The sequence below is a fragment of the Amblyomma mixtum genome, chromosome 3, assembly GCF_055824585.1.
Source record: "Amblyomma mixtum isolate Tamu chromosome 3, ASM5582458v1, whole genome shotgun sequence".
Lineage (NCBI taxonomy): Eukaryota > Metazoa > Arthropoda > Arachnida > Ixodida > Ixodidae > Amblyomma > Amblyomma mixtum.
In genome coordinates, this window is record NC_143014.1 from 312,815,002 (window position 1) to 312,835,991 (window position 20,990).

Here is a 20,990-nt window from a genome sequence, read left to right on the forward strand (position 1 = left end):
TCTCCGTTTCACGCTACTTCGTAATTCTGTTCAAAGATGTCTATTGGCTAGATTCTTTCAAGCGTCACGCAGCTACTATTGTCAAGACCAGTCAGCAGCGTCGCTGCGCCGGGTCGGTAAGCTCCGCTAATCACCACGTAATCACCAATTAAAATTGCGACGGCCTTCAAGCTTCTTCGCAGTGCACAACGCTAAGTGGGGGACGCATGATGACATCATTGAAGGTATCGGTACATTTCCAACGCATAAACGCCTGCTTTAAAGGAAAAAAACCAACGCCACCGGAGGTAAAGCCTGCCGAACGTTGTTTGGCAGCGTCCAATGAGGCATGGCAGGGCATGGCTGATGAGAGCGGTAATTTGAAATCATACCTTCCGTGACGTCACACTGAACTTTCCCGCACTTCTGCGGTGCTGTGAGGAGAAGTGCAAAATTCAGTCGTCGATTACGTCACTATATTAAATGGTAGTGCAAAAAAATTTGTCATGCTTTACCTACAGCCTATATAGATTAGAATCATGTAGTATTGTGAAATTCTCAAAAAGTGGTGCAGTTGCCCTTTAAAGGGGCTCTGAACCGCCTTCCGAGGAGAGAACATCAACTAGATCAGTCGCTGCATTCTGTTGTCATGAACACCTGAACCAAATGACACACTTCTACTCGCAGCAGAAAACCCACAATCGCCCACAAGTTGGCGAGCTCTTTCCTGCGACTTTTTTCATTTTGAGAAGGACAGACAGCTGGCCAAGTTGGTTACATCCATTGTATAACAGCGCGGAAAACGAAGACGAACGAACTAGACAACACGAGCGCTGACTTTCAACTAAACTATTACATATTTGCATTCATATTTGCTTGAAAAAGTAATCCACTGCTACACTTTAAGACAAGGACACGAGAAGAACTTGACAGGATGGGCGCTGGAGTACTTTTTCAAGGAAACACTGCATGACCAACTAGCCCCTAACGTGTTTTGTTAAAGGAGTATAGACATCTAATTTTGGTGGCGTTTTTTGTTCTCTGCAATGATGCGGAAGACGCTACAATGCATGAATCACGATGTGGTACTCGCCTAAGGGTCTAAATAATTTATAATAGAATTTTTCTGTACAGCTGTTTCGGTTTCAACAGCTGAACGAGGGCTGTGACGTCAAAGAGAGGTAATAGGTCATGAGAGGTATTCAAAAACGCCGATATAATCGCTGCTTTATCTTTTGTAGCGAGAGCTACACTACGCCAGCTCTTCGAGCCTGCAGCGTGGCACCCCTTGAGCTCCGTGGCCTTGAGCCGGTTGGTCACGTGGTGCGGAGCAGCTGCTGCTGCCGGCGGCGTGGCGGCGAAATCCAGGTCACGTGAAGTCATCACAACGTACCCACAGTGGCCGTTCAGTTAATGATTAGTCGCGAGAGGTTCCTCGGGAACAAAAACCTGCATCCCACAAGCCCCATCGATGGCAGCACCTGCCATCGCAGGGCAGTGGCGCGTCGCTTAACCGCTGCACCACTGCGCCAGAAGTGGAACCAGGACTCCCAGGGATTTATGAATGTAGAGAATTGGCCATAAAAGCGGCTTCACAAAATTGACGGCGCCGAGAGTTTCTGACAACTACGGCCTGATTCGAATGGTCAACCCCCGTTCATTTTGCTCTGTGTGATCGTATTCGTGTGCGGCCGCTTCAATTTTTGCAGCATTGGAGAAGTTTGGACTTTCGAGCGGTAACATTAAGGAGAAAGTTCGAGCCTCTGCTGCAGTTTTATCTGTTCGTGCAAAGTTTTTCCGAAAGGACTGAAATGAGCAGTGACGACAGTGGCCCGCGGGCCACAGCTCAGCTGGCCCAAAGGCGAAAAAAAAAGAAACAGAAGTACAGGTCCGCTTGGTAACGGCAGAAGACTTTTGGAGGATGGCGGCAGGCCAACAGAAAAGGTAAATCAGACACATATTGCAAAGCGGCTAAACCAGCGGTGGGTGCACTATTGCCAACTGCAGAGAAAAAAACTCTACTCTGGGCTCTTTTTTCTGCTGCTCCCTCTGTTGTTGGTCCAAGGCCTTTCCCCCCCTGCCCTCGCGACCGGGAGGAGCTACAAGTTGCCGCATTCTTCCACGAAGGCAGCTGCACGGCCACGCCCGCTGTCGACCATCTCAGTTCATCTCAACACGCCTGTCAATAAGCAAGCATGCGGCGCTTAACAAAGCAGAGGTCGCATCTGGATATTGTACTTCCCCACTGTTTGCATGTTCTGCGCACTCTCCATATTTTTCGTGCGGGTCCCACTCCCTCCTTTTCCTATCAATGCTTATTTCTATATTTTTACTTGTACTTCTTACTTCTATCTACTTATTTCCACACACTCTATCCGTTTATCGCTCACCTGTTCTGTGTCCAACCCCTGTAAAAGGGGGAGACAGCAGTGAAGAAAAATCACTCTTGAAAAAGATCGGTCCTCCGATCGAAGCGTCGAATCAAATAAAAATGTTCCTTTTAACGAAGCGTAGACTTCGACTTCGCTATATACCCTTTTAAGCAGTCAAGTAATTGACGCTCTCGCGGCCACCTATATACAGGGTGTCCCAGCTAACTTGGACCAAGATTTATAAAAAAAAACTAAGCGTTCTTCAGAGCTGAAATCGCATGGATGTTGTTAAGGTTTATCTAAAGTTACAGTACCATTTTTCGCTATTCCAATTTGAATAATTAGTCGAGATAAATAAATTAACTTTTTAAATATAGCTTGAAACGTTCAGGCGTCAATAGGAAAGTTGTGGAGCTCCACGAATATCGTCCAAACCAGGCACTTCCAATGAGATAGACTGGCTATTTTTATTCGGGAAAAACGAAAGCCCGCGGAGTTTAAAAAATACCACGTGACCGCGCGCTCCGTGCGCCCGGATGCGCCGCGATTACAGCGCTCTCATCCGTGCTTTGTAAGAAACATCACCCGCTTCGGGCCTTTCGTGCTGCCCAAGACAGGGTTTCGCGATGTGCTTGGTTCCAAAATAAGCGCCAGTGGGTACGGGCAGCAATGGAAAGAAAGCGCGGCTTCTGTTTTTCAGCGTAATTCACACGGCGTTATCAGGCTTGTTATATTCGCCTTTGCTTGTTGGAATCTTGGTCCCAAATTCAAACTCATGAGATTGTCGTCGTTCCTCCGCATGCATTCTGCTAACGTGATTGTGCAGTTATTGCCGCAGAAACGGGAGCCGCGGTTTCTTTCAACTCCCGCCCGTGCCCATTGGCGCATATCTTGGAACCAAGCACATCGCGAAGCCCTGTCTTGGGCAGCACGAAAGGCCCGAAGCGGGTGATGTTTGTTACAAAGCACGGATGAGAGCGCCGTTCGCCACTGCAAACCTCCTGCCCATATAGTTTATTCTCTACCAGTTCTTTCTGAGCCATGAGCGAGCAACCGATGGAAGTCCTTCGTCTGCCGCTGCTGCTAAACGAGCTGCCAGAGCAGAGGCCCAGCGCCGTCGCCGCCAGAATCCAGAGGTGCGTGCCGCCGAAGGCGAAGCTTACCATCGCCGCCGTGGAGTTATTTGCCTCAGTCTATCGAATAGCTGATGAGCTGTGCTAAAATTTCGCCTTAGGAGCTAACGTAATCGTCGCCATTTTTTATTTCGAAAGCAATACTGCTCGAGGTTTCCGCTCTTGGCCGTCGTGCCGGAGAATCCACCATTGACCTTTAGCGTGACCTATGTGTGACGTCATAGGAGCTGTGGAAAAGCGGGGCCCCAACTCGGCTCGTCGCGATCGTCCCAGCGAATCCTCCACGCGCCGCTGCCGTGCGGGAGGCGCTCGATCTACGTGACGTCATGCCAGCTGTTGAAAAGCGGCCCCCCAACTCGGCTCGTCGCAGTCGTCCCAGCGAATCCTCCACGATATGTCGGATGATGTGTATAAGGTGAAGCTGCAACGATCTGCTGTATCTAAGAAGCGGCGGCGTGCGGAAGAAACGGATGAAGAGCGGGAACAACGTTTAGCTAAACGGCGTGCATATTATGCAGCCAGGCGAATGCGTTCAACATCTCTTGATCTGGGTGCTTGCTTTCGCAATCCACTAGGCTGAACCAAGCTAAGCCTCTGCCAATTTTTTTTTATTTACATGATAAAGGCGTACAAGGTTAAGGCAAAAAGCGAAGTATTTTCGCTTGAATGGAACCCGAGCCCCCTATACACGGTATATAGCAGCTGTAAATGGCACATCATATCTATCCTCATATTTAAACAAAGCTATAACTTGATAAATTTGCATCAGCTTGAAAGGAACTAGCCACTATTTATCTTCTTTCCTGCTCTTAGTGGTGAGAGTCCTGGTGGATGTTGGGGGGATCGTTCGGTACACTGGAACTATTGGCTGTCTCAGCTTGAGCTTGTAACGAACCACTGGCTGCCTGGGCGTCTTGTGGAATTTCGTGCTGCTTGCAGCTGCCCTTCTGCTATAGGCTCAGGTGTCCGTGAGAGCACAGGTAATATTACGACGCGCTTCCGCTGCTTCGTTTTCAGGGTGTCCATCCTTGCTCGTAGAAGGGTATGACATGGCACCAGAAAACTTTCCCTCTGCTTTCTGCCGCTGGCTGTGCCGTGTGACGGACGGCGAGAATAGGGCCGCTGGTGCACTTGTCCTGGAGGCTTTATCAGCAGGCTCTGCAGGCTGGACAAGCTCGTAACCTTCAGCATCGGCCGATCTCTTGACCCGTTTTGTCGAAGATGGCTGCCTTTCAGGCGGCAATGGCTTCGCATCTCCAACCGTCGATTCCATCCCTTCACTGGTCTTTCGCTTGGCGGAGCCAGGGCTGCGGGGAGCAGTGGACGTCGGCTCCTGCTGCTGCTCTGCGTCGGAGTCAAGCGGTTGAGGAATTGTGTCCAGTGCTTCGCTGCTAGAGAGCCGACGGCTGCAGCGAGCCAGAGGCGCCCTCCTTGGCTGCGTATTCTAGACGGACTTGCCCGATTGGCTTCGTTTTCTCGTGCGAGGAATTCTCTCTGCGCCACTTTCAGCACTATCACCTTCAGCAATGCTCTTAGGAGCATGGCGGGTGCTAGCTGCAGAAGAAGCCGTGCGTCGAGAACCCCAATTAGCCTGGAGAATGGTGTTGCATTGCACCTTTCAGGGTCCTGCCGCCTGTCAGGTGTCAGGCGGGAACTGCGTCGAGTCGAAGTGAGCAGCACCTTCTTCGAAGCACCTGTGGCAGGGGAACGGTTTGCGGTTCTGCCCTTTGTCTTCTTGCTGGGCCATTTGCATGCGCCACAATTTGGATCTGGCAAGCGTTCCCGGATGTCCGCTAAAGAGGAACGCTGCGGCAACCTTGTGAATTTCTTTTCAGAATATGGTGCTTTGTCCTCACCGGGACTAGACATGGGGGAGCCCCGTGTAGAACTCGGTGTCCGAGCAGCTCGCTTGCGAGGACTCTGCTTGAGTGATAATGTAGCACCTTCTTTGGTAGCTTTCCACTTCTCTAGACGCGATCTGTGATAAGGGGCTGTCGATGCAGTGTCTCTTATAACATCAGTAGAAGTGGAAGTCCTTGAAGGCCTGCCCTTTATTCTCTCTATCGGGCATCGGGTCTGAAAAGTCTGCTTTCGATGAGTGTGCGTCACTGTAGTCTTCTGCCTGGCTTTGCCTGCGCTGGACTTCCCCCTGATGCCTTGTTCTGGCTCCTTCTTTGCAAGGCTTGGAGTGGCAGGTTGTTTACGTGTTTTAACTGGGCTGGTTTGGGGCTGTCGTTTGGGGCTGGGCATTGCAGACTGCTTCCTGGCTACCCCTGCCCTTCTCGTACTGGGCGTCTTTGATTGCCGGCGAGCGCTGGGTTTGGCCAGCCCCTTGCCTGCAGTCCGTGAAGAGGCCAAGGCGGCTTTCACGTTGCTTCTTCCTCTAGGAATGGGCGTCTCCGTCTTCCACCTCAGACATGGCGCTGCAGGCTTGGCGCTGGCTGCACTTGCGCACTCGTTGGCTGCCCACTCCTTGCTTGCGGGCTGCTCGACCTGCAGGTGCTCTACGTCGGCTGCTGGCGTCATCCACCATGCTGAGGGCTCAATCGCCGCTTCGAGTGCATCCACTATCAGTGACGGCTGCATGTCACTGATCTCGGCCAGTGGTGTTTCAGTCTTCCGGGTGCTGGTGTCAGAGCTCCTCGACCAGCTGGCCTTCGGGCTTTCAGTGCGAGTGGGCGGCAGTTCCTAGACCACTTCGAGGTATCTGACAAAATCTTCTTCTTCCTTCATATGAAAATGGCACATACCCACGCGGGGGGATTGGCCAAGGTACGGTGGTGAATGCCAAGGAGGTATAAGTGGGGCCAAAAAAGCTAAGTAAAATAGTAGAATGTTTGAAATTAGAAAATATGTATGAATTGTTAAAAATCTTTAATAAATAAACCAATTAGATACATCAGGAATAAAATAAAATACGCTTTTTGGACATTCGGTGGAATTTTATATGAATTTAACATGGTAAGCGACCAGTTGCAGTGATGCAATCATGAAGGCAGCCGCAAATAGTGCTTAACGAGAATCCCGTGGCGCTCGCACCAAACGAGAACAAAATTGGTAGAGACAAAGGGAGTCCTAACCTCGAAAGAGGGACTTCCAAATACTGTTTTCTCTGAAATGCGAACCGCCGGGAAGAGAGGAGATAATGGTCAATTGTTTGAACTTCTCTGCATGTGTTACAAATGTTTGTCGTAGCGAACCCGCATCTGCATAAGTACATGTTGAGGTGGGGGATTCTGCATCGCAAAAGCGTCATGGACACTTCCCACCGCCTTGTCTTACATGATCGGACATTCCATGGGAACTTTAAATGTTGAAAGTCCACGGTGTTCAGCAACGGATCACCCAAGCTGGCTGATATATGTTGGAACCGCTGGAAACGGGAGGTCTCCAACATAATTAGGTGCGGTACGGGATATATTACAGGGGCAGTGAGAGTTGACCTTGCCAATAAATCAGCCACCTCGTTGAAATAGATACCCGAATGACCAGGTACCCAGACAAAGCGGACCTCCCTTACTGTGCGCGGAACAAAAAACCTAAGAGAACGCATCAATAGAGAGGTGCCGGAAGATTGGAGATAGACTAAAACTGAAAGGCAGTCTGCAAGGATAAGTACCCGTGCTACATGCGTCGGAATTTTAAGAGCCAAACCAAGTGCCAAAAACTATGCAAAGAATACAGAAGTGTAATCCGGGATACGAACGGAATAGCTGAAAGCCAGATCCTGTGAATATATCCCAATTGCCGCCTTCTCACAGCTCCCGGAAGCATCGGTGGAGTGACCAGCATGATGAGGAAAATGCTGTAAGTGCTCAGCCAGAAGACCATTTAAGATATTTGCGGGCATGTGTTTTGCATGGGATGGAAAGATATGGTCGTAATAGAAGACGGGATCGGCCTGCGTGTCAGAAACTCGTTGCAAGGAGGTCAGATCGACCTGAAGCGGGGCCAACAGGTTCTGCTTAAACCTAACTTGCGGGAGCTGATAACGTGGCCAATGAGTAGAGAAAAACAGGTGTGGGTGGGATAGAAAAATGGGAGTATTAACACCCGGGGCCGGGTCAAAGGACCTGAGGAAAGTACGCACCGTGAGTAGTTGGAAGCGGGAATATAGATCGGGAATACGGGCTTCCGGATAAAGGAGAGCATTGGAAGCCGATCTTGGGAGCCCTAGGCATAGCCGTAGGGCACGCCTTTCCAGTAAGGCTAAAGGCTGCAGCTTATAGTTTGCGCTGCCAGAGAACAAGACGCGACCGAATTCCAGAATTGGTCTTATATAAGCCTTATAGAGAAACAGTAAGGTGTCGCGACGCATGCCAAAACTTTTATTGCCTGCCCGTGTCAGCCGGCCTAGAGCACGTTCGCCTTTAATAACATTATTCTCCGTCGTCCTCCTCATCTTCCCTTTCTCTTTCTGAGGCTTCAGAAACACTGATGATGACTGCTGGTTGGTTGGTTGGCCTCAAGCAAAATGGCACATACCCACTACGGGGGAGTGGCCAAGACACAGGCGGTGAACTGCTGGAAAGAGGAGCATTTTTAGAGGAAAACGAGTAGTAATAGGGTATAGGCTGACAGATTGGACGACGCAACGACAGGGGTCCTGTTAGCTGGGAGATCGAAGACGAGACGATGGCTATACGTGCAAATTCGAAAGCAACGCATGGTATGGTTCAATTTTGCACTTACTGAAAGAGAGAAAAATAAAATAATGAAATAAATTTTCGAAAATGAGGAAAACAAAAATAAACAAAAAAGTAAATAAAATTAAAATTAGCATGGGAGTCGCTGTGTTTCTAGAAGGAAATTTTGAACAGCACAGCGCGCACTCCTGTTGCTTCGTCCAAGCGAAGAAGCGCCAAAGGAAAGAACAACCGCAGTAGACACAGCTGGCGAAACGGAATTTTTAATAGGTGCCTCCTCAAAGAAGAGAAGCGGCGGCAGAACAGCAGGTAGTGATCCACTGTCTCAGGCTCGGCGCAAAATGGGCACAGTGGAAAAACCGCCAGACCAGATCTGTGAAGGTAGAAATTTAGCGGAGGTACTCGGCATCGCAAACGCCTCCAGTCTGCGCACGCGCCAGTCTTTGATACTCGAAGGATGGAGAAGATGCTGATATTCGGGAGATGAAGTAAGCGCCGAGGCTGAAAATTGCTGAAATAATGTGTAACTGCGAAACCTCAACCCACCTTTATATGCGCAGGTTGGCAGGAAAGCAATTATTGGGCCGCAGAGAGAGGCCATTGCTAAGGAATCAGCAACCTCATTTAATTGAATGCCCATATGCGCCGGTACCCAAAGCAACCGCTCCGAAGTTAGATGGAGCGGGATCGGCTCTTTAAAGAGGCGCAACATCCGAGACTCAGTGGGTGATGATAATGTAGAGCAAATAGATAGAGTCCGTCATCACCATGACTTGGGAAACGGTAGGATCTAATTTACGTAAGGCTAAAATTACTGCTAATAATTCGGCCAGATAAATTGGAGTGAAGTCAGGAAGACGGAGAGAAAAGGACCATCCTAATGTAGAGGAAAAAATGCCCACACCTGCCTTTTCACGATCCTGCGAGGCATCGGCAGCAATGAGAGTATGAGAAGGAAAGGACCTTAGGTGGTCCTGGAACAAACCGTGAAGGAGAGGAAAGGGCTGGAGCTTTGCATTCGATAGGAAAATGTCATCAGATGCAATATTGACACAAGGGGATATTTTATACACTGGATGGAGATCTGTGGAATGAATGTTTAAAGGATCAAGGAGAGACTGCACGAAACATATCTGCGGAGTATGCGAACGAGACCAGGCGGCATTTAAAAAGAATGCAGGTTGACTAAGAAATATTACACTGGAGGTGTAAAGGGTTGAGTCGCACAAATTTGAAAAAAGCTTGGACTGTTAAAATGCGAAACCTAGCTAATAAAGATGGAATTCGCGCCGTGCTGCACAATAACAGGCTCCTCTTCTTCCTCGGCACCGCTTTGTTCTCCACTGACTGTGAATGGGGGCACGCGCAGGGAGAAAACGCCTGGGAACAGGTTGTGCTTGGTGAGACTTGAATTAGCTCGGTGCCGTCAGTGTCGGAGAGAGGAGCGCTCAGTTCCGCTTCAGCAGGCATCCGAAAATGAGCAGTGATGACCTTGGCATTGCCTACATGTACAGTGCCGAAGTGTGCGATGCCGAAGTTTTCAGTATCAAAGTTTTCAGTACCGGCGTGTCAGTGCTATTACGTGGAGTGCTAACGTGTCGAGTGCCGACGTGTGGACGGATGCTGCACTGATAGCTGCTCTGTTAGGCAAATACCTGCTGTTCCATATTTCGGGTGCCCGACGAAATGTGTCGGCTCTGGGCGAGAGTAGGGAGGGCACCAGAGAAGGCAAAGCGGAACATCCGGTGCCGAGGTGAGCTGGATGACCGAGTCGCTCGATAACGCGCACGCCACTGCTCCTGTAAACACAGCACGTGAGAAGCGCTGATGCCAGCTACAATCAGGGTGGGGGAGCATGAAAGCCTGAACGTGTGATTGGTTTGGTTTGCTGGGGTTTAACGTCCCAAAGCAACTCAGGCTATGAGAGACGCCGTAGTGGAAGGCTCCGGAAATTTCGACCACCTGGGGATCTTTAACGTGCGCTGACATCGCACAGTACACGGGCCTCTAGAATTTCGCCTTCATCGAAATTCAGCCGCCGCGGCCGGGATCGAACCCGCGTCTTAGGGCCAGCAGCCGAACGCCGTAACCACTGAGCCACCGCGGCGGGGCGAACGTGTGATTACATGGCAGATTACTTCAGCTCACAAGTAGTTTGCAGCGCTGTGATGGCTGCGACGATCTGAGCCAATCAAAACGGCGTGCGCTTCAAAACGTGTTCCTCCGTACACCACGACTGGTGGTTCCATCACTGGGATAAAAATACAGCACTAGTCGGACACAACTCAAGAATGGAGCGGAAGAAGCGCTAGAGTAGTGGTTTGGGCTTGTTGGTCTGTATGGTTGAATTGCTGTGCACGCGCCAAATGTTTGATACAGCTGTTTATGGATGATGTCTTGATACGATGATTTCTTCGGGAGACGAGGAGACAACGGACAGGCGCCAACTTCCAACTGTTTATTGTTCGAAAAAAACATACATTTATAGACTCAGGCAACGCCCACATTTACACACCACGTGCCTTATCGCAGCCGAGACTTATCGCCTAGCACGAACATTATTGCTCAGAAAATCGTACTCCGCAGCATACAACTTAACTGAAGTGTCACTCACGCACAAGGCTGCCTTTTTCTTTATGTGAAAGGCTTCCAATAAAAGCCTGGCCTGCTTGAATTTGCTCTTGCCAGAATCCTCGCCTTTTCCAGCCGAGGTGCACACTTGCACGTGTTAACGTGGCTCACGAAAGTGGCGTATTTATCTTTATTATTCGCTACCTTTTTGTCATGTTCCCCAAGGTGTTTGTTGATGCACCTTCCCGTTTGCCCTATATAGGACATTCCACAGGTCAGGGGTATCTCGTACACCACTCCTTCCATGCAGCGTATGAAGGTGCGCTGATGTTTTATGCTGCACCCATGGCGCTCAGTGCCACAAATCCGGGGTATAAGTTTGCTCAACTTGTTTGGAGCTGAAAAAATGAGCGGTACCTTGTGCCTGTTAGCCACCTTCTTCAAATTGTGTGACACTTTGTGCACATAAGGCATGACTTCAGGTTTTACCGCAGGGCCCCTTTCTTCAAGATTCTATGAACTGGTGCAGCGTTTTGTTTTTTGGAGGAGGGTATCAGCGACAGCAGTCAACACCACCGAGGGGAAGCCAGAAGCCAAAAGGCGTCATATCTGATTTCTTAGGCTATCGTGCATTTGGTGCGGACAGGACTTCCAAAGCGAGGACTCAAAGCATAACGAGGCAATGGCGCGCTTCACAATTTTTGAATGCGCCATATTGAAGGGCAGCAGTTTCAAAGCCCCCAGCGCCCAGTTCAAAGCCTACGCGATATTGTAGCACGGCCTTCGCTTTGCTTTGCTTCGCTGGTCGGCGAAGGACAGAGGGCAGTCATGGCTAAGTACGCGGTCGTCGTTTTTGTGAGCGACAACGCAAGGGAAGCAGCACACGAAGCGGTAAAATAGCGCGTAGGGTTTTAATTTGGCGCCGTACGCAGATCAACGTGTCCTTACACTGTAAACACGAATAAAATTAAATGAGGGTAAAACGGGAGTAAGCTGCCCTCAAGCACACTCCCTTTTTGGGACAGGACATGCTGCCCAGGTCCCCGAGTACATTTCCAGCCCTAAATACGGCTGGCATTAGAAACAGATTCGCTCTTCAAAATAAGCGAAGTGCGGAGGTTTTAAGGTTTCCATGAAGTTCCATGGAAACGTTTCCATGTAAGTACGTTTCCATGCGTCAGCCTTCCGTATATTTAGTGATCAAAATCTACCCCAGGACTTGGGCAGCATACCCTGCTCCTAAAAGCGAGTGTGCTATAGAGGACAGCTTACTCTCTACTCCCACATAGGCTTATTCGTGCTTAGATAGCAGTGGACGTTGCGTCTGCAGTGAACTTCTTGCACACCTTATTCACTATGTTTCGGCTTTGTGCAGAACAAAAAAAAAACGCTAGAGGTCACTGCGGCACCCGCTTTAGAGAAATGCGTAAGCATCACGTCACACTTTATGACTTCACACCAAGACGTCCAAATAACACTTGCACACTTTTGGCGTCAACTGAGACTCGTGAACGAAAGTCGATACCCTCAAACCGGAAGTAGATCATTTATCGATCACTTATGGATCACTTATCGATGCCTTATCGATATCTTATCGGTACCACAATTTTTTGTCTTACTTAATCAAGTCCCATCTGTTGCCCATCTCAGTTTTCAAATTTCGCGCCACGCTTCGTTTTCAAATTTGGTGCCACGCGTTGGCTTCGCCCATACTTACGGTCACGTGCTGCCATACTTCCGGCGTTTTCAAATTTGGCGCCACTTTTGCTCCGGCCCCGCCCACTGTTGGACATATTTTACTCTAATTAGTTAACTAATTAAACCACTTCAACCCTTCGATTTCCAGTACGAGATGTTTTGATGCTCTATCCGATGGTACCATTCTTTTTCGCATAAACCCATTCGTTCGGACGTAATCTTGCGGAGAATCTCGTGCAAACATAGCCATTCAGTGCTTACGTATAAAAAGCACCAGATTTCCTCGCGCTGTATGGTTTTTGAGAGCGGACTTTTCTTTGTAGAACTTAACCTATATGACATCGTTTTCTCCGCAGCTACGAACTCACCGTTGACCTTAACCACAACGCTGTGCAAACTGAAAGGTCAGTTCATTACTAAATTTAGATCATTTGGGAATTATCTAGCGCAATTCTCATAATTACTGACACACACCGCGACTGAGGGTTTGCTCCTGAATAGTCTTTATTTTCCGACCAGCCCGCTTTTAGGCATTTGTTAGCGTGTTCACTGCAGCACTCGGCACGTCATTTTTGGCACTTATTGTAAGAATCCTAGTTTACGTGAACGCTACTTTAGAGCGTTAGTTTTGATCATTTCCTAATGAATCCGCCGCGGTGGCTCAGTGGTTATGGCGCTCGGCTGCTGACCCGAAAGATGCGGGTTCGATCCCGGCTGCGGCGGTCGCATTTCGATTGAGGGAAAATGCTAGAGGTCCGTGTACTGTGCGATGTCAGTGCACGTGAGAGCACCAGGTCAAATAACCCAAGGTGGTCGGAATTTCCGGAGCCCTCCTCTACGGTGTCCCTCGCAGCCTGAGTCACTTTGGGACGTTAAAGTCCATAAAACCAAAGCAAACCATTTCCGAATGATTCAAGCCATGTGTGTTTTGAGAAGGTACAACGTAAAGTAAAAATTATTTCAGGAAATAATTTGCGAATACCCAACATTCCATTTCAGGTCCTCATATGAAGCAGGAGTAATCAATTTGATATCCGAGAGTCAAGAATATTTCATCCGATCTACATGTCTGTGTTAAGGTGTGTCCAATATCCCCCCTCAGCTCAGACAACAGTTGTTTATAGTGCACACGCAGTCCAGGCCCGTCTCGTGGCGCGCAGCAAAGACAAGCCGACATTCCAGAGGGACGGTTCAAACACACTGCTCACTGTTTCCAAGCACTGGTTCACAGTAAAATCTTCCTGTGCACTTACAATCCGGCCGAAGCATCACTATGCATTTCAGCTGCACAAATAAACTGGTACGAATTCGACCCTTGTTATTGCTGCAAGGTTAGCTTGTCACACGCGGATGCTTGTGCTGGCATCATAATGAGCGTAAAAGCGCAAATTTTAGAAGCTATCTGGAGCAAGGAAACGGTAAAGCGCTGTGAGTTATACTCTAGGAACTAGTGCTTTCCTGCATTCATTTTCATATCTGTATGAAAATGCCTATGTTTCCCGACCTTTGCAAACGGATTATTTTACACCGCCCTCGGTCCTTCTCTTCTTTTTGTTATAACTCCTTTCCCTTCGGTCTGGTGTTTGCACTGATTCGTCTGGCCCTTGCCAGTGCGGATAAATTTGTAAAATTTTCGAAAAGAGGCTTCGTATTCTAAGTTTTCGTTTCGATTTAATTATATTGTATTGTCTTCTATCTTATTTTTGAAGATTTGTGTTAACAAAGGGCATCATTTTTAAACCCTGTGTTTTCAAGGTCACTGTTACTGCTGAATTTGTCGCCAGGAGTGCTATTAATTCACTCCGAAGAAAAGAAGGTGATCGCGAGAGCGCAGGCGCCACGCGCTGCTTCGCGTACCTGGCGCACGAAGCAGCAGCAGCAACGGTGCCGGCAACTGACCGAGTCAGGGCAAGAGCAGCAGAGGCTTGAGAGACATTTCTTGCGAGCCAGCACACTCGAGTTCGAGCAACACAGCGAGAGCCATGGCCACGCCCACCGTCGGAACGAGTGGTTTCTGCGACGTCGCGCTAGGCGACGAGGTACCGAACGCTGCGCACAGTGGACCTACGACCTGCTCTGAGGACTCAGACTTCGAAGCCTTTTGCGGTGGCCCGGGCATCACGATGTCGCAGGAGTATCCCCTGCCCCCTCGTCGCAGCATCCGGGAGCTCATCCGTCTCCGATGGAAGTCTTGGCTGCCTGTGGCCCGGGACGCTGTCCAGGGTGACGTCCCCGTCGCCGCCGCAGCGTCTTCATCCGCTGCGCGTGACCAGCCAGGCCTTCCAACGGCAGACGAGGTATGGAACAGGTCGTCGCTGCTCTGGATAAGTCTAGGTTAGCCAACTGCTGCTTCTGTTGGCTACGTTGTCTGTGCTCATACGGACGAGAGACCAGCTCAAGACGCATTACGGGCGCGCTGGAAGTAACGAGCGCGCTATGGACGCTACTAGGTTCGAGAAAACATCTCTTCATGCACTGCCGATGCTGTACGTATGTAATGCAGGCAAGACTCCATTTCTAAGCGCATCGAACTCCCGGTTACAGAGCCTGCCTTAGTGTGCGCAATGCGGCAGCATTGCGCCTTTCCTGAAATCTCTTACTTTACGTCATGTGCGATTAATCAGGGCACCGTATCCAGAGCTGCGTAGAGTAAGTTTCACACACTTTCTGAGTGCGAAGTTTTCCAACCTGTTATTCAGATGTATGCTTCTTATTTGTCCGGGCACTGTCAATTCCGTCGCGAAAGCATGCGAAGACAGTTTTCCCTCAACGAATAGGATTTCTGAGCAGAAGTAGTAATAACCGATCGGTCGAAGCTAAAAGGTGGAAGCCTATTATCTGCTTCGTGAGCCTTTTGTTCACTCATGAAAGCAAAAATTTGTTTCTCTTGTGAGAGTGCGATGCAACTCTCCTCTTACAGTGTGGGATTTCCGTTGGTGTCTATGAGACGATGGGGTATCGTTCGAGGTGATTTTGTGTGTTTGTGTGTATGAGCGTGTGTGCGCGCGCTTAAGAACGTGGTGGTCTAAGATCGTTTTGTTTCTTTTAAAGATCCTCAGTCAACATTGGCTTTAATATGGCACCCTATCGGGCCTAATTAGGTAATGACATATTTTGGCTCATGTGTTCACGTCGTCTATCGAATACACAATCTACGATTGCTTTGAAGCTATTTGTCGAAAAAAAAATCATTTCAGCAAAGACTTCGCGCACAGCATATGTATGCTCTTTCTCAAAAGTCTGGAGCCCAAGAAGTTTCGTTTTGAGCCATGCTGTGACGGCATTACATGACTTAAATGAAAACTCCCGCGCTCTCACTGGACAGAGATAATATTGACCGGGAGGTCCCGAGAATAACGAACACGTGGTCTTGCCAGTGGGTGTTTTCGGTGGCGCAGCATTTCTTCTCACGTGTCAGGGCACTCAAGACTGTTAATGCGTGAGCATTGGACGAGTCTGTGCGAGCGGAAATGGCGACCGTCGTCTCTCGGTATCCTGGGGAGAGCAGGTTGTCCACAACCAGGTGGGCAGGTGGGAACAGTACGCCGCCTCGGCTATAATGACCTTTCGGGTGTTAACGTCGGATATAAAAAACCCTAATGTGCTGACCTCGGATATAACGAACTTTAGTGTGTAAACCTTGAATATAACGACCGTTCGGCTGCTAACGCATTCAAACGATGCACCGAGGTTCGCCTAAGAGTTTATATTTCTAGCTCCTCCGGTGTGCATTGTGCGGTTGACCGCGAATAAGTGACGGGTCACTTCGCCCACGTAGGGATTACAAGACGGTCCGAGTGGGAGATTTCCGAACGAGGAAAGCATGCTCGGCGACGCCCGGCAACGGATGCCGTTTTAAGCCTCTGTTTGGTAGGGAACCATATCGACGAAAAGGCGGGAGGCGAAGCAACTTAATAATCGTCACAGTGCAGTCGTGTATGCTTTATGTTCGAAACGAAGTTGACGAGTATAGGGACGCCGTCGGAACGCCTCGGAGTGCGGAAATCTTGTGCTCTCCATATAAGCATTCAGGTTTTATTGAATGAACACTTTACTGTCCAGGACACATAATGCTTATTCTTGGACTACTTTTCGAATTTCTCCAGGTTTTTTTAGAACCCGGAAGAGACGATCCGAAAAACGTATAGCCTTTTGACTCCCATTGAGTCCGCCTTTAGCAAAACCCTAGGGGTGGAATTAAAAGGGGGGGGGGGGGGGGGGCTGGTAGGGGTGTCCGCTTCCCTTCCCCTTTTCCAAAGCGGGAAATTCTCTAAGTGGCAAAATCGCACTATGCCCCATTTTCTGGGGAAGCATGTTTAAGAAATATTTTGTGGAAATAGGATCATACCCTCCTCATTTTCCCCTTTGCTCCATTATTATATTTCAAATGTTGCCCAAAGGTCTAAATAAGGTAAGTATAGTCGAATACAAATTAAGTCTGCAGTGAAACTCCGCCCACATTCAGGACCGCCGCACATAATTCCTTCCCGACAAAAAAGTAGTCCGTTGTCAAAGACTTTCTTGTTACCGACATAAGAATCTAATCACAAAAACATTTATCAAGCTGATGGACGGCTTCTTTAATAAAGTCCAACATTAAAAACCTGATTTCATTTCCTGCTGAAATACAGGACGCCTCGTACCATGGCCCACTGTCAACAGCTGCTGTTTTTTTAAGTTATATCCTACTATAAAGGGGGGGGGGGGGTGCAAATAGTACTTTTCAAAACCAAATCGAATAAAAATAGTATTGCTAAAAACTGAACAGAATATGAATCGAATTGTGATAGAACCTAATCGAATACGATTCGAATATTATTACAAATGTTCGCTGCTAGTGCGAATAATCGTAGAAAACGAATAATCGTGCGAAACACCAAAGTGCTGACGGCAGATGCGGTACGCCTCTATAACTTGTCGAGTAGCCATAGCTGCCCAATATTCAAAGGTGATCTCCACTGAGGGGCAGACTGCACGAAGCCAGTATAATAAGCGATCGTTATGTTATAGATATAGGAAAATTACCTTTTGCTACTGATGACAGCGCCGCAACTCAGTAGACGAGACGAGCTAGAGCAACGTTTGAGCCATGACCTCCGAGATCGGGCCTCAAAGCAGGGTCTGCTAAACCTGCCTGAGCCCTGCTGCGTCACCCAATCTTGGAGGCCATGTATGAGCATTATGAAACCGCGAATGAAATCGACCGTGTCGCGATAACTGTGGCTCCCGCGCAGAAAGATGGCGCTAGAGCGCTGTGAGGCGTAGGAGTGGGCCCTTCCCTTGAAAAAGTCGACGAAGATAACTACGGCTTGCCTTATTTCATCTTCATGCTAAATATTTGGATAGTATACGAGAAATTTCGAATTTATTCGGCTCTTTTAAATCACCTTGAGCACCCATGCGCCATTGGATTCATTCCACGAATCAATTAAGAGGATGTTCGATTAGTTCTAAGCTGTGATGAGACAGGGCAGAGCACAATTTGAGGCGTTTTAATAAATCAGATGAAGTGCCTTGCCCGCACCACTACTCTATCGCAGGTGCTGTGATGAGGCAGTAAAAATTTACACTTTTTGTTTTTATCACGCGCAGGGTCAAGGCGGTCTTGAAGTATTCGCCCGCCAAGGAAACTGCGCTCTGAGGCTGTGGATTAAGGTCGCCCTACTAGGAGCAACACTTGTCTTCGTCGTCCCTCCAATCATCTATCTGATGGTTACGCAGTGGATTAGCGTTCAGGACGGCGACTTTTTCCGCTCCACTGCCCCAATACTGCACACCGACCCCGCTGATCTGCCCCTCTTCCCCGGCTGCGATAGTACGGCGTGCCAGAGGTACATGGCTGGCATAGAATCTTCTCTCAACTGGTCTAGAGACCCTTGTGACAACTTCTACCGATTTGTGTGTGACGGATGGAGGCAGAACAACCATATGGTCTCCATTCTCGATGTCGCCGAAGACGAAATGTACACACATGCATTGAATTCTGTTAACTGGGCTCCCCGGTACGCCGGAAGTCCCGGCACCTCAACAAGATCAGCACGGAACGCCGAAGAAAAGGTAGCCGCTCTGGTCATGTCATGCATAAGACATTCTAAAAACGGTTTTTACGAACTCAAAACGTTCATGGCAGAACACCACCTCCCGTGGCCGATGACATCAACCAAAGACCTGCTAGATATTTTGTTTGACCTCTCCGGAAATTGGAATATCCACCTATGGTTCCAGGTGACCCTTGATTTTGCCCCATATCAAGCCAGGACGGGAAACCCCTTACTGAAGATTGGAAGCAGCGCCATGTTTGGAGCCTGGATGGCGTTAATGCGTACATTCGCCGGTCAGCGAAGGGGAACCGAGCCGTCCCTCCGCTACCAAAAGTACCTCCAGAACATGCTGGCTCTTTTCGGCGTGTCCGAGATGCGAGCCTCCGAATTGGCTTCTAGAATCCAGGAAATGGATATGCTTACACTAGAAGCTTTGGCACCTGCCTTTGCAGACCCAGAACAGAAAATTCTGCGGCTGTCGATCCAGAACCTGAGTGAGGCCGTGACTCCCGGTTTCCCCACCAACCGCTGGGCCCTCCTCGTCGACACGCACTTCCCTTGGGCTCGCCGCTATTCCGCCAACATCGAGGTACATGCGGAGAAGCCCAGCCTGCTCAGGGCTGTTGGGTACCTTCTGGGGCTCAAGTCCGAGACGCGGGAAGCGCTGACCCTCAGCCTGGGGCTCCGCGTAGTCACTGAGCTAGGCTGGATGGCGCACCGGGAAATCGCTGAGGCCACACTTCACCTCCTTGGTCTTCCTTGGTCATCGCACAACCGCCGCTGCCTAGTGGAGGTTGAAAGCAGGACAGGCGTGGCCTGGTTCAGCCTTTTCCCCAAAGATCCAGGAGCCGACAGTCTGATTCAAGATATCCGAGAAGTTCTGTTTGCTGTCGTGATGCGCCGCAGTGGTGCTATGCTCCGCATGACCGCCAGGAATGAAACCTCTCAGTCGGACGTCCAAAACTATCTTGCCAGCGTACTGCCACAGCCCACCCCCGGCACTAGCTTCTTCAACACCTGGGTGCAACTGATGAAAGTTCAGTGGAGGCTGCAACAGCATGACCTCAGCAACATCCTGAAGCCGAGGTCCGTGTTGAGCCACAAATGGAGCGTGCATGGCGCACTAACAGCCTCCCAAGAGTACTTCGTGTTCCCTCTGTACCATCCGGACCTGCCGCCGGCCGTCAACTACGGCGGTGCTGGGAGGCTGCTTGCTGATGAAGTTCTAAGGGAGCTCTTCTACGCGCCCGCTAAAGAGCAGCAACAAGTGGCCCGTGACTACTTCCTCACTGAATCCAACGAGACTAACGATGCCCTGCCGGAGTGGTCCCCTCATTACGTCGACACAAAAGCCCTTCTAGCCGCCTTGAAGGCCTACAGGCTTGGTCTAATCCGACGCTCCGCTGACACTCGTTCCGCGAAACCGAGCCTTATGGCAGACAGGCTTTTTTTCATGGCTTCCTGCTATGCCCTGTGCTCAAGCGGGAACCACATTGGCGAGTTCTACGGACATGCGGAGCAGCGTTGCAACGTCGCCGCCAAGGCACTCGTGGAGTTCAGGAGAGCCTTCGAGTGTTATGGTCATAAGGGTTAGCCGCTTACGCTGCCGTTTTTTTTTTCGCAGCGGGCAGTTGTTTGATGTGTTTGAACTAATGCACACGTCATGTTTTTTTTTACTATATCATTTCTACATGTGGGGTTTCAGGGCTGGAAAACTTCTGCAGTTTCGTGTACGCACAAAAATTACCTTGTGGACATGTGCACTGCCCGTCAACACATGTGTGTGTGATTGCTGCAAGTGAAGTGGACAGCGGTCGTCGGGGGTATTCCGCCCACGGGAGCTTCTCGCTCTCCCAATGCGCTTTGTATGTGAAGCGTTTAGCGGTTTCCGACATGCTGTACAGTGGCTGCCGACATTACCGCGTGCATGATCCGTGTTTAGGGTCAACTCGTGTGTGCGCGTTGACGTGGTAGACTACGCGAAGCAGCACTTTCGTGTCCCTTTGTGCATGTTCAGCGTTCCTTGGATGCGCGGCCGTTTCGAACGCACCGGCGCTTCGAAGCGCGCGGCCATGCATTGGTGTGTTCACTTTAAGAGTCTACCTCCCTCTGCAGTGAGCAAAGTTGGCGCTTGCTGCTAGTACTTGCCTTGTTCAGGGCATCAGTAATTTGCTGAGATTCCTCCCTCGGGTTATCAGGCAAGGTCAACAGTAAACTGGAGATTCCTGAGGCGTTCTTAATTATCTCTGATGCATATATCCTTTTCTGGTTAGCCGCAGTAACACGTATCCGCGCCGTATAACACAATACGCCTCGTCACGTTCATGGAGCCCTCTGACACCGTGCACATTTGGGGCTCAAGTGCTTTACAAAGACAAAGCACAGACTACACAAGCGCTGTCACTCAACTTAGGTTTTCATCAGAAATTTAATATGCTACGCTGAAAACACACACACGTCACGTGTTATCCAAGAAATTAGCTTCTTTGCTTGACATGAGAGGGGCTCCTCACACATCTCGCCAGACTTATTGATAAAGTACTCATTAGT

The 20,990-nt window shown here is 49.5% G+C and overlaps 1 protein-coding gene and 1 pseudogene across 1 annotated transcript; both read left to right on the forward strand.

Annotated features, from left to right (window-relative positions):
• Nucleotides 1-20,990, forward strand: part of LOC149355633 (uncharacterized) — a 430,506-nt pseudogene that overhangs the window by 228,270 nt on the left and 181,246 nt on the right.
• LOC149355639 (phosphate-regulating neutral endopeptidase PHEX-like) lies at nt 14,382-20,243 on the forward strand. Its single transcript, XM_089575348.1, has 2 exons — nt 14,382-14,696; nt 17,992-20,243. Exons 1-2 carry the CDS (start codon nt 14,382-14,384, stop codon nt 20,032-20,034), a joined length of 2,358 nt encoding a protein of 785 aa, XP_089431474.1. The 3' UTR covers nt 20,035-20,243.

What these genes read in the sequence shown, in the direction of transcription:
- LOC149355639 (XM_089575348.1), top strand. Translation starts at nt 14,382, where the DNA reads ATGGCCACGCCCACCGTCGGAACGAGTGGTTTCTGCGACGTCGCGCTA. An exon ending in GCCTTCCAACGGCAGACGAG is followed by an intron (nt 14,697 to 17,991) that starts GTATGGAACAGG and finishes TATCACGCGCAG; the next exon opens with GGTCAAGGCGGTCTTGAAGT.